Source organism: Orcinus orca, chromosome 21 (genome assembly GCF_937001465.1).
Source record: "Orcinus orca chromosome 21, mOrcOrc1.1, whole genome shotgun sequence".
Taxonomy (NCBI): Eukaryota; Metazoa; Chordata; class Mammalia; order Artiodactyla; family Delphinidae; genus Orcinus; species Orcinus orca.
The window spans coordinates 13,013,474-13,026,704 of record NC_064579.1 but is presented as its reverse complement, the minus strand read 5'-3'; the positions used below and the strand labels follow the sequence as shown (position 1 = coordinate 13,026,704).

Sequence of the window (13,231 nt, the reverse complement as noted above, 5' to 3'; positions counted from 1 at the left end):
AAGCATATGAATGGAATAAACACACCAAGTCTAATTGAAATATGGAGACTGCACAAGTTCACGTTGTGTAATTTACAAAGTGTGTCCTTTGGGGGAAAAACAAACATCACAACACGGTCCAGAAGGTGAGTGACCTTTGAGTTGGTGGCTCTTTCCTTTGTATCAACAACATGTGGCTTAAGAGAGTGCTATGTGCTCACATTTTTATACCACTTGGACATGATTTTTCTGAAAACATTTTTGAAAATGGTAAGATGCTACACAAATTTGATCTGCAACAATTATTGGAAACAGTCAGGGCCCGTATGAAATCTTGAATTTTCAGATGAAGAAACAATTCAACCTGATTTTTCTCTGCCTAAGATTCATGTTACATGTAAAATAGTGGCTATTTATTTCTAGTCATTATCTTTGTCGTAAAGGAAGTTGTGAGGAGACAGCTACCGATAGTGGCTATTAACACTTTATGTATGACACGTTAGAGCATGAAACTAACAATCAAGGTGTGCTTACAAAACACCCAGGACTTTTAATCCTCACGACAATGCTACAATAAAATCAGAATTTTAGAATGACAGAGCTGAAGCATATCTACCAAGACTAGCCAACTAGTAATCATTAGAGATGTGATTCAATCCCAGGTTTGTTTTACTATAAGCTTTGCTCTTTTCACGAGGGTACAGTGCATCCCTCATGGAATTGTTTAGCTATAAAAGATCAGGTAATGGTATCTGCTTTTTCATGTTTAGAGCTCAACGTTAGTCCATATAAACCCAAACCTTATAAATACTTAATGTTAAGTACTTTTACTACTTTCCAGCGGAGGGGAAAAAAGCAATTTCCAATTGATTGAACACATTTTCAGGCACAGTTTACCAGTAGAATAGTTTCAGGCAATTCAGCCTTTTTATCTCAACCAGCAGAAACTTTAAAATTTATTTTGTACTGATAAACAGACATGCTAGATGCATTTTGAATTTGGGTGAACATTACTACTTCTTGTGATCTATGAGTAACTGGCCATCAGGGTACCCAGTGAGATAATTCCTATGTTTCCCATTCAGGGAGAATGTCATAGTCAAGGGGGCACAAGGTGAGTTATGGGCATCTAATGCATCATGTTAATTCACCCCCACTCCTCAATGCCACCCTCTGCTGTGCATTATGATTCAAAACCAGGAGAATGTGTGTTGTGGACAGATTTTAGTTACACCAATGGAGTCTTCCTATCCAGCCACACATTTGTCAATATGTGAACAATAGCACAAATTTATAAAACACATGGATAATGTTAGAGTTATAATCTGCAACCCCAGACTAGATGACAATAAACGTCACTCATAATATTATGTTCCTGACCTTGTTGTATTTAGATGGTAGTCCTAAAGAAACTTACCTATTTATGTGGATGGGAATATTAGCATCACACTTATATTTCATAATGAACATGTGAAAGAAAAATTTATCACATAGTTTGGTATTTTGCGAAGCGAAATTTCTACTTGACCCATCTAAATCTTGGGTTTTTCTTAAGACACAGAAGCTCCATTTGTGTCCACTCTCTTGGAATAATGCTGTTTGTCTAAATTTCCAAAATGCCTAGTTTACTATTAAACAGGAGGCAGGAAATGCAGACCTTACTGAGATTATCCCATTCATTGGTACATTTCTTTTGATGGTAGACAAAAAAAGTAGGTATAGGCAGAGGAAAAAGAGATAAAGTAATTGCTGAAGAATGGCTTCTGAAGGTGAGTGATGGATGGAGAGCAGTCAGGTTTTTATCTTAGTTTGGGAGGGGGAGAGAGGAGGGATGAGAGGAACAGACATGAGAAGGTCAGCTAAAAAGAATTCAAAAGAAAGGAACATATTCGTAATTATTTGGGTCAAGCTTAAGGTGAGAAATAAAAGTACAGAGATAATAGAATAGAAAAAACCACAATTTTAATAGTTAACATTTATTGAACTATTAATTCCATTTTGCAGAGGGGAACCTGAGACACAGAGGGGTTAAATAGCTTGTCCAAATTTACACAGCTCGTTCAAGACAGAGCTTGAATTTCAATCCTGGCAATCCGAACCACTATTTTAAAATGGGATATTAACGAAGTACAATACATAAAGTGAGAACTCTCATAGAGAAGGGATAGAGAGACCAAGGGATTAACTGGGGGGGACGGGGAGGGGGAAAAGTCTGCATTTCAAATAAAATTTACCAATGGGCTAATTATAGTTGTGTTTTATTAACGTACGGAGCACTCTGTATATGTTAGCTCATTTAATCCCGTTAACAATTCTGTGAGGTAGATACTAGTCCATTTTTCAGACAAGGGCACTTGATATTTGTTAAACGACACATACCTTGCACAGAGTTCCACCTCAATAGCAGGCTCTGGAGCAAGAAAAGGAAGACTGAAGAAGACCTGGCAACTGAACGGAACAGGGCAAGGTAAGCAGGCTGAAAAGTGAGAAAGGCAGGAAAAGCTTCCCGTTTAAGCCTAGGCTGGCTCCAGCTTTCAAATCTCCCCGGCCAGCCCGCCAAGGAGTCACAAAGCCCGCCCCTCAGCTACAGGGCGACGCCCCCTTCCGCGGCGGTTCTCGGAGCTCCCAATACTTCCCGCCCACTCTCTGACCCCGCCCACCGCTCCAGCATCATTTCCTGTGCGCTGGGTGCTAATTGGTCCAGCAGTCGGAAGTGAGGGCGGGCGGTGGGGCCGTTGCCGCAGTGACAGTGCTGGGGGAGTCCGAAGATGGCGGCGTCGCGTCGCTCTCAGCATCATCACCACCATCATCAACAACAGCTCCAGCCCGCCCCAGGGGCTTCGGCGCCGCCGCCGCCACCTCCCCCCCCACTCAGCCCCGGCCTGGCCCCGGGGACCACCCCAGCCTCCCCTACGGTGGGTGGCCTGGCCCCCTTCGCCTCCCCGCGGCACGGCCTAGCGCTGCCGGAGGGGGATGGCAGTCGGGATCCGCCCGACAGGCCCCGATCCCCGGACCCGGTTGACAGTACCAGCTGTTGCAGTACCACGAGCACAGTCTGTACCGTCGCCGCCGCTCCCGTGGTCCCGGCTCTTCCTGCCTCATCTGCCGTCGGGGTCGCTCCCAGCCCAGCCGGCGGTGGCAGTAACAATTCACCGTCGTCCTCTTCTTCCCCGACTTCTTCCTCATCTTCCTCTCCATCCTCCCCCGGATCGAGCTTGTCGGAGAGCCCCGAGGCGGCCGGAGTTAGCACCACAGCAACATTGGGACCTGGGGCAGCAGGACCTGGGCCAGGGGTCCCAGCAGTGAGCGGGGCCCTCCGGGAACTGTTGGAGGCCTGTCGCAATGGGGACGTGTCCCGGGTAAAGAGGCTGGTGGACGCGGCAAACGTGAATGCTAAGGACATGGCCGGCCGGAAGTCTTCTCCCCTGCACTTCGCTGCAGGTCAGAGACTTTGAATTGCTTATTAAGGGTTTTGGTGTCGGGGACGGGGGTCCGGGTCGGGAAAGAAAACAAGTTATTATGATGGAACAATGGGGGCGTGGTTATGGTTCTTCAACACTTCTCGGGAAGACTTGAGGTTCCTTTCTTTAGGTGGTGCCTGGGTGACGGGGGGCGTGGTAGGGGAACGTGTGAATCCATTCTTTTTAGTGTTTGCACAGTGATCCTTGTACTCATCCCCAAACTTCTTTACTGGTACTCAGGATATGGGTATACTTAAACTTTTTCAGTTACGAGTGTGCAGGAATAAAGTTAGATCTGAACAGTGTTAGAGTAGTTTTGTCGTTTGTTTGCTAGTTTATTTCGTTTTTGCAAGAGTAGGTCCCAGGAGGACAGTATAGACCAAAAGAAGTTTAATGTAACTCGACAAGTGTAGAAGTAGCTATCGTAGTCTTAGTGGGCCAATGAGAGACATAAATAAAGTTAGTGAAACTTTCCCCCCTTTTGCAAGGAGTTTACAGTCCAGTTGGGTAGATCGAAAGGTGCTTGTATGAAACAACTGGAGAAGACTATTTGGATGCATTATGTGATGGCGGAAGAAATATAGGCTTTGAAGTTATGGACACTGCTGTTTGTTAGTTTTGTAACAGACAGTTTACCTTATCTCAATTGCCTCCATTTTCTCTTGGGCAAAAGTGATACACTGAGGTTGTGTGAGGATTTAGTGAGAAGCATCTGGCGCGTAAGTTCTCCCCCCACAATGCTAATTCCTAAACACTGGAGCACTACACACTTTTGTCTTTTTTTTTTTTTTTTTTTGAGCAAGTAGTTGACTATTTTCTTTTAAAAACACATAACATATTTTTATAAAATACAGAGAAATATAAAACAAAAAGGACCATAATCTCACTGCCTAGATACCTACTATTGATATTTTTAAAAATAAAGGTAGGGCTTCCCTGGTGGCACAATGGTTAAGAATCTGCCTGCCAATGCAGGGGACACGGGTTTGAGCCCTGGTCTGGGAAGATTCCACAAGCTGTGGAGCAACTAAGCCCATGCGACTGCCCTCTAGAGCCTGCGCGCCACAACTACTGAGCCCGCACGCCTAGAGCCCGTGCTCCTCAACAAGAGAAGCCACCGCAGTGAGAAGCCCGCGCGCCGCAACAAAGAGTAGCGCCCTCTCTCTGCAAATAGAGAAAGCCCGCGCACAGCAACAAAGACCAAACTCAGCCAATAAATAAATAGTTTTATAAATTAAAAAAAATAAAGGTAATGTTATATACATTAGAAACGCTACATTAAAAATGTATATGTTGTATGTACATTGTAAAATTAATGTAGTATAGAAATATATACAATGAAAAAGCACCAGGCACACACACACAAACATCAGAGGTAATACCCTGAAGATTACTTCTGCTAAGTTTCTCCTTCAGTTTTTTCTGTTAATGGTAAAGCATATGTTAAACTTACTAAATACATTATTTATTTTTACCACAACTTGGAAAATATTTTTATCTTCATTTTATAGGTGACACAAGTGGAGCACATACTGCTTAAATAAGCCCACGTTCACTAGAAGTAGTGGAACCTGGATTTAAACTTTGACTTTAGAGTTTGTGATATCAAGTTTAAACAATTATAACATACCAAGTTTAAGGTCACTTTTCTTTTTTGTGAGTAATTTTGATGGAGTTTCTACTTTGGCAGTGTTTGGGGGGAAGAAGTAATTGGGGGCATATACTCCAGGAATAGTGTTCACACATTTTATTTTTTGCAGCCCATACTTAGCAGTATATTGTCACCCACACACAAACTGAGTCAAAATTTCAGGAAACAATTCTATCCCTTGCTGCATGTGTTGCACTCTGATATTTTATATCCTATTCCATTTCCTTTCTTACAAATGCTGTTTGTGATCCCATTAATGAGTCATGATCAACAATATGAGAAACACTTACAGGAAATCATTATTAGATGGCTGGGTCCATTCTTGAAATGTAGCCACTACTGTTAGGAATGTAGTGAATTGAGTCATAAACAGGCTTCCATTTAAGTAGATGCATGCTCACGGTGTTGCTTATTTTAGATGAAAAATCATTTCTTTTTCTTTAGGCCAAATGATAGATCTATAATGAATGAAACGAGACCTTTTGCTTTTGCAGACTTTATTCCATATTTGACTATTTTAACACACTGTTTCACAGATCTTGTCATTTCTCACAATATTGCATTACAAGGAATCACTAACAGGTGATAGCTAGTTATATTAATTTGGGTAATAATGTACTGATTTAGGATTAGTCACACATAAAATAGTGCTTATCTCCCAAATCACATCTTCTGTTTGCCACAATAGTTACTTTATATTCTGTTTTAGTTTTATGTGTACCCAGATAAGCTAGAAGACAAACAGTAAAACAGCCCTGTAATTATGTTGTAGTTATGAGAACCTAATCTTGAACTGGCTTTTTTAGAGAAAAAAAATAATTTTTTTTAGTTCAGTGTGGAAAAAAGAACAAAAACAGTAAGACTCTCCATGGTCTAAATGCACAACACCCTGTAGTCAATTTACCATGCTTTCATGTTTGTGTTCCTAGCATTAAAGCATTAAAGCTTTGTTAAATCTAGTCTTCTCCATCATGTGTAGCCTGGATAATTAAAAGTAATTCTCAGTTGACTATTAGTTGGTTAGAATGCTAGTCACTGAATGTCATGGAAGAGCTGTTTTAAAGATAGGAAATTGGTACAGTCCCTTGGATGGAAAGGTTTAAAAATTGTAGTTCTTTTGTTGCACGATTCTTTTATTACTTATCATAGGTTGGTGTTAAACACTGACACAATTTTCAAGTGGCAGGTAGTCCTTACCCTTATGGAGCTTCAGTCTGGGGGGGGAAATTAAATAACAACAACAACAAAACCGCACAAAGTGTATAACCTAGAGTGACAGGAAGAGTACACTATACTCTCTTTTGGAGCAGGCAGTAAGGACTCTTGTCCTGATTTTAGATCATTTAAAGAAGAAGTCTTTCTAAAGAGATTGTTTAAAACAGGGATTTAAAGGATGAGTCCAAGCTAGCCAAGCAAAGATAGGAAGGAAGAATGTTAATTAATGCCTTTATTTCCATTTAAATATAAATATAGTTCTATAGAGTGAAATGAAACCATTTTTAAGACCCTCTGAAGTGGTATGAACTCATACTCATATTTAAATCCTTATGCTTTTTTTTAACCATAATTCTTTCCAGCAGCAGAATTAAGAATCCTTTCTATCTCACTGTGGATTGTGATAATTATTAGTTTAAAATGTAGCTTAGAGACAGTATTAATAATGGAATAACCCTATCCACAACTAGAAACATAGTCTTCAGTTTCCACTGTTGATACAGGTTCTTAAAGTACTATTTCTAATACCTTCTTAAGATAGCCATATCAAAATGATCCAGTCTTTTATTGTTGACGAGTTTATATAAGATTTTTTCTTCTACAATTAAGATTCTTGACCCTGGTTTTCTATTGTTCAAAGGATAGTAGTCAAAGCTTTAGAAATAGTATTAATTTAGAACGATATATCTCCTGAGTTCAGTTCCTAGTAGTGACATATTTTTGTTATACGCGGGCCTCTCACTGTTGTGGCCTCTCCCGTTGCGGAGCACAGGCTCCGGACGCGCAGGCTCTCAGCGGCCATGGCTCACGGGCCCAGCCGTTCCGCGGCATGTGGGATCCTCCCGGACCGGGGCACGAACCCGTGTCCCTTGCATTGGCAGGCGGACTCCCAACCACTGCGCCACCAGGGAATCCCCCCTGATGACGTCTCTTTTTAAAGAAAAGTTCCGATGACGTCTTTATTAAAAAAAAAAAGAAAAGAAAAAAGGTTTAACGAAGCATTGAATTCTGAAATTTCACGGTATTTACTTTAAATTGAAGAAATTTTGAAATAGGCTTCCTGGTTAACTTTAATGGTTAACATTAATTAACATATGACTTGAATTAGGACATGTAATATGAGGTACTTCAGTATCAAAACCAGCAAAATATGTAGGGCAGTTTTATGCTTTCTTTTGATTTGAGTGGTTTCTACATCAACACACATTTAACTATGTAGAGGTTGCCTGACTCACTTCTTTTTCTCCTGATTTTTTTCAGCATGTCCATGCTTATCCCTCCCCCCACTTCACTGTACAAATGTAGTTTCTAGTAAAAAAAAAAAAACACTGTGTTCTCTAAACTGTTGCCCATCAGTGGGTAAAAAAATGAGTCAGAATGCTTCAGTCCTGGAATGGGAATCTTTCTATACTTTCTATTGTCTGGCAAGGTCCTTGATTATACTATTTTATTTTTAATATCTTTATTGGAGTATAATTGCCTTACAATGGTGTGTTAGTTTCTGCTTTATGACAAAGTGAATCAGCTGTACGTATGCATATATCCCCATATCCCCTCTCTCTTGTGTTCTCCCTCCCACTCTCCCTATCCCACCCTCCCTATCCCACCCCTCTAGGTGGTCAGAAAGCACCGAGCTCATCTCCCTGTGCTATGCAGCTGCTTCCCTCTAACTATCCGTTTTACATTTGGTAGTGTATATAGGTCAATGCTACTCTCTCACTTTGCCCCAGCTTACCCATCCCCCTCCCTATGTCCTCACGCCCATTCTCTACGTCTGCGTCTTTATTCCTGTCCTGGCCCTAGGTTCATCAGAAGCTTTTTTTTTTTTTTTTTTAGATTCCATATATATGTGTTAGCGTATGATATTTGTTTTTCTCTTTCTGACTTACTTCACTCTGTATGACAGATGCTAGGTCCATCCACCTCACTACAAATAACTCAATTTCGTTTCTTTTTATGGCTGAGTAATATTCCATTGTATATATGTGCCACATCTTCTTTATCCATTCATCTGTCGATGGACACTTAGGTTGCTTCCACGTCCTGGCTATTGTAAATAGAGCTGCAGTGAACGTTGTGGTACATGACTCTTTTTGAATTGTGGTTTTCTCAGGGTATATGCCCAGTAGTGGGATTGCTGGGTTGTATGGTAGTTCTATTTTTAGTTTTGTAAGGAACCTCCATACTGTTCTGCATAGTGGCTGTATCAATTTACATTCCCACCAACAGTGCAAGAGGGTTCCCTTTTTTCCACACCCTCTCCAGCATTTATTGCTTGTAGATTTTTTTTTTTTTTTGCGGTATGCGGGCCTCTCACTGTTGTGGCCTCTCCCATTACGGAGCACAGGCTCCGGACGCGCAGGCTCAGCGGCCATGGCTCACGGGCCTAGCTGCTCTGCAGCATGTGGGATCTTCCTGGACCGGGGCATGAACCCGTGTCCCCTGCATCGGCAGGTGGACTCTCAACCATTGCACCACCAGGGAAGCCCTGCTTGTAGATTTTTTGATGATACCCATTCTGACCGGTGTGAGGTGATACCTCATTGTAGTTTTGATTTGCATTTCTCTAATGATTAGTGATGTTGAGCATTCTTTCATGTGTTTGTTGGCAATCTGTATATCTTCTTTGGAGAAATGTCTATTTAGGTCTTCCCCTTTTACCTTTCATTTCTCATAAGGCAGGAGTTAGGAAAGTTTTTCTATATATGGCCAGACAGTAAATATTTTAGGCTTCATGCCCTCTGTGGTCTCTCTGTCAACTGGTCAGCTCTGCTTTTGTGCCATGAAAATATCCATAGACAATACATAAATGAATGGGTATTGTTATATTCCAATAAAACTTTATTTATAAAAATAGGTAGTGGCCATATTTGGCACAAGTGTTGTAGTTCGCTGATCCCTGTCGTAAGACATTGTCTGTGGTATTTTGTTTTTCATTTTTGTTTTCCTTCTTGTTTAGTCTTTACTTCTGGAATAACCTTTTCTTTTATTTTGAATTATTTTCTGAGTTCTGTCATCTTATTTCTAATTCACATATGCTAGTTTTTCATATCTTACATCATTTTCACATTGTCTTTTAGCTATTATTGAAATAGTAGAGCATAATTTTGTCTTTTTTGGGCATTTTCTTCTAGTATATTGTCTATAGGGATGCTTTTCTGCTCAAATTCTTCTTATAAGAACTTTACATGGGATTTGACCTCATTTTTTTTCTACCGCTCATTTTTACAGAAATTAATTGCTAAGTAATTTCAAGGATAAAAATAGAGGTCTGAGATGTTGAGGGTAACTCCCCTTGTCCTTCCTCCTCATGTTGGACATGCAGATCTGACCTAGAATAGATGAAATCTCACAGGAAGGTTTGCAGGATCATCTCTTAAGTAGTAGCATTTAAATTATGAAACATCATTTTATATCTTAGTTTATATAGCCTACATGCCACTTTCTAGAGAGCCTTTACCAGAGACATTGTGCTAAGGGCGTTTTATAGTTAAGATGTCTTCCTCATAGTCTGTTTACATAGAAGTTTTAATAACAAGAAGTTTAGTCACCTGCCTTTTTTTTCCTCCCCTGGGGCATCCCTTTTGTTCCCAAGGAACTGAATAGATCGCAGGCTAGGTGTGCCTTCCTTCCAAACCAGATGTGATTCTTTGTCAGTTAAAAGACCAGAGAAATATATCTGGAGAATAGAAGACATATCTTTAAGGACGAAGTTGTGAGCGTAAATATGTTTTAAAAAAATGGTATCTTAAGCTTAGAGCCCAGGAGAAGAAAAGTGGTCAAGGAATGTAAATCATGCTAAGAAAATGTATTTTATTTTAGTGTTAGGTTTTAGGAAGGAATCAGCATCATCATGAGTCTTGCGATGAAATGCAGTTGAAAACACTAGGGTAGCTTATTCTTTTTTTTTTTGCGGTACGCGGGCCTCTCACTGTTGTGGCCTCTCCCATTGTAGAGCGCGGACGCGCAGGCTCAGCGGCCATGGCTCACGGGCCCAGCCACTCCGCGGCATGTGGGATCTTCCCGGACCGGGGCACGAACCCATGTCCCCTGCATCAGCAGGTGGACTTTCAACTACTGCGCCACCAGGGAAGCCCAGTAGCTTATTCTTAAATGTATTTAATAGCCTGCTTTTGCTTTATGGACAAAGAAATGTTTCTGGTAGTTGATTGTAAAATATGTGTGAGATACGATTGAAGACACAAGAGCCTCTTAAATTCTTATTTTTCCTGTATGTCAGAGTACTTGAAGTTACTTTGGTCTATGTTTATTCTTCTGACAGGAACACTCAGAAACGTGGGATGTAGCTCTGATCTTGGGGGGCCTAATACCTGTATCATCAATGTGGATTCATAATAAGAACTGAGTAGTGTCGGTGTTTTGGGGATTTATACTAAAGCCTAGGTGCTCAAGATAACTTTGAGGTTCATTTTCTAAAAATCATTTGATTTTGAGTGATTGAGGAAAGTTATGAGTGTTTTGCTTTTGTGTGCCTACTGGGTTTTCCCTTTAAGGCTTCATCAGATATTCAGGATTGCTTTCCCCTGCAGTGAATTGCCGGGTTCTTTGTCAAGTGGAAACTTGTTTTGCCTGTTGGTTCAGGAATCTGTGTATAAAATTAAAATTAAAGTAGTGTGAGCGTAAACCTTTTTTTTTGAGACTTTTTTGGGAATGTAACAGCTCCCTATTCAGTTAAGATTTGTCATTTTTGTTTTAATTGTAGAAAAAGGGGAAATAAAGTGATGTAAATGTTCCTCTCCCTTTTGCCTTTTCAGTAGAACACTAAACTAATGGTTGGTGGCAGATGTTTGTTGGTTTGTTTGTGTGGACTTGCAACTTTTTTCATTGCGGTAGATTTAAAAAAACATGAAGCAGACAATCTTTATTAACTACAAACTGAAAAAAAAATTGTTTTAAATTTACTGATTGACCAGATCTTTGAAGCCAAGGTCCCTGTATCATCAGGTATGGTTTAAAAATAACCTAAACCTCCTGATGCCCAGCTGTAATGCTTTGGAAAAACTAGGATATATGTATGTATATTATGAGCCATAAAGATCAGATGCCTTCATTCTGGTATATCGACCAACCATAGAAACCATTTTGATGTTCTCATCCATCTTGTTAATAAATAAGGTATACAGTTCTCCAGTTCCAAAACTCAGGTTGTTCTCATGTTGACGACGGAAAATGGGTTTTTAGGAAAGAAGTGACATGGGATTACAGTTGATAGCTACATTTTAGCTATTTTTTTCTAGTATCTTGAGAAGAGATGACAAGCTATGCTTTTGTCTTTGCAGGAAAATGTTCTCTTTTGGAAAGAAAGAAACAAAAAAACCTTTTGGACTAATTAAAAAACTTTTAGCAAGCTATCAAAAACTTGGTTGCCCTTCCCCCCCCAAAAAAGGTCCACACAATTTAACATTAGGAAAGTGTAGCTGTTACCTTGTTGGAATTTTATGAAAGCAGATAAATTTGAGGTAAAAGGAGAAGTTCAGTGTTTAGTTTAGTGAAATGTTCACGGTATGTGCTCTATAAATATTTGAGCAGATGAACTTTGTAAGTTAACACTTCTGATTTCTGATATTCTGTCTTTCTTAAATGTATAAATGATAATTCTTATATATTAGTCTAGTTCTTTGTCATCAAAGTGCTTTTACTGCTCTGTTGGCATATAAACGAATAAATTTAGTATTGATATTGTTGCTAAATAATAGTAAAAGCTAATAAAAATAACAACAAAAAAGCTTTCAAGTGAATTTTGCACTTTCCCTGTGTTATTTAATCCTTACAGCAATCACACGAGATAGGTTTTAACTCTGTTTTACAGATGAAGAAACCGAGACTCAGGTGTCTTGTCTAAGGTCACATAGCTGTTAAGTGATGGAGCCAGATTTAAACCCCTATCTGAGTGTCCTAAAATTGTTTGGGTAATCCTACTCAAATAGAAAGTTGGTAGCAGTAAGAAATCAACTCTTTTGAGTATTTTATTATTTGACAGTTTGTTATTGCCTTCTCAAATTTGTTTTCTGAAAATATAAGTAATTGTACACATTTTGGAAAGTTCAGTAGAAAGTAGTTAATCATCTCACTACCCCAGTACAGCTAATAATAGTCATTTTGGCATCTTTTCCCCTAGCTTTTTTCCTAGACATTTAAAATAAAGCAAAACTGCATATAGATGCTCACTTAAAACATGACTAGGATTTGATCGAGACCATGCTTTTAGTAAGTAGGCTGTTGGAACATTTGTGATTAATAGAATATTGGACTCTGATCTTTTGATCAGTTGCTAATTAAACATAAAAAGTGTGATTGGAAGTAATCTTCGAAGAACCTCGTAGTTTAATGGAAGAAGGATATCTTAGCAATTCCTTTCTTTAAAAAACTACTTAAATTTGTTAAAAAATCTCAAAGATAAGCTGCTGTATGCTTTGATTCATGGAAGCAGTCAAGAAAAAAACCATTTTGAACAGTAAATAAAGCATATGGGAGTCACAACAATTTGAAAGTTTAAAGCCCCTGAACTGATAGTTTAAAATGGTTAAGATGGTAAATTTTATGTTAAAGGTATTTTACCACAATTAAAATTTTAAAAATGGGGATGGATGTCTATCATAGTGTACATTATGGTCTCTCTATTGTCCTTAGAGAGAACTCATTTCTTAATATTACCAACATGAAATATGGAAAGTAGCATATTTAGCAGTGCTACGTTGAGGATACCCTTTCATCTCTTTTGTTAATTCACAGTTTTGAGAGTCACTGTCGTCCTTCTTTGGCAGTATGAAACTAAGTATTCATGAGGTGTTTATGGAAATTCAAAAGAACTTCATGCAGCTTGTTTAATTAACAGTCATTGAGACAATTTCATAGTGTGTTTCCCCCCTTTGGTCTTTTTTCAGGAATCTGGCATGAATCCTAA

General features: G+C 39.4%; 1 protein-coding gene and 1 long non-coding RNA gene across 5 annotated transcripts in view; one reads left to right on the top strand and one right to left on the bottom strand.

The window, feature by feature from the left end:
• Positions 1 to 3,132, bottom strand: part of LOC125962827 (uncharacterized) — a 99,091-nt gene extending 95,959 nt beyond the window's left edge. For both annotated transcript variants that reach the window (XR_007474589.1, XR_007474590.1), the window contains exon 1: positions 3,008 to 3,132. This is a non-coding gene — a long non-coding RNA (uncharacterized LOC125962827). The remainder of the gene's footprint in view (positions 1 to 3,007) is intronic.
• The window catches only part of TNKS (tankyrase), a 176,695-nt gene continuing 166,177 nt past the window's right edge, over positions 2,714 to 13,231 (top strand). For 2 of the 3 annotated variants that reach the window (XR_004475386.2, XM_033400604.2), the window contains exon 1: positions 2,714 to 3,420. Coding sequence is in view for 2 of the 3 variants with exons in the window: in XM_033400604.2 (XP_033256495.1) it covers positions 2,748 to 3,420 (673 nt within the window). In the remaining variant the exon portion in view is untranslated. The remainder of the gene's footprint in view (positions 3,421 to 13,231) is intronic. The other variant, XM_004277152.4, reaches the window with a different exon arrangement.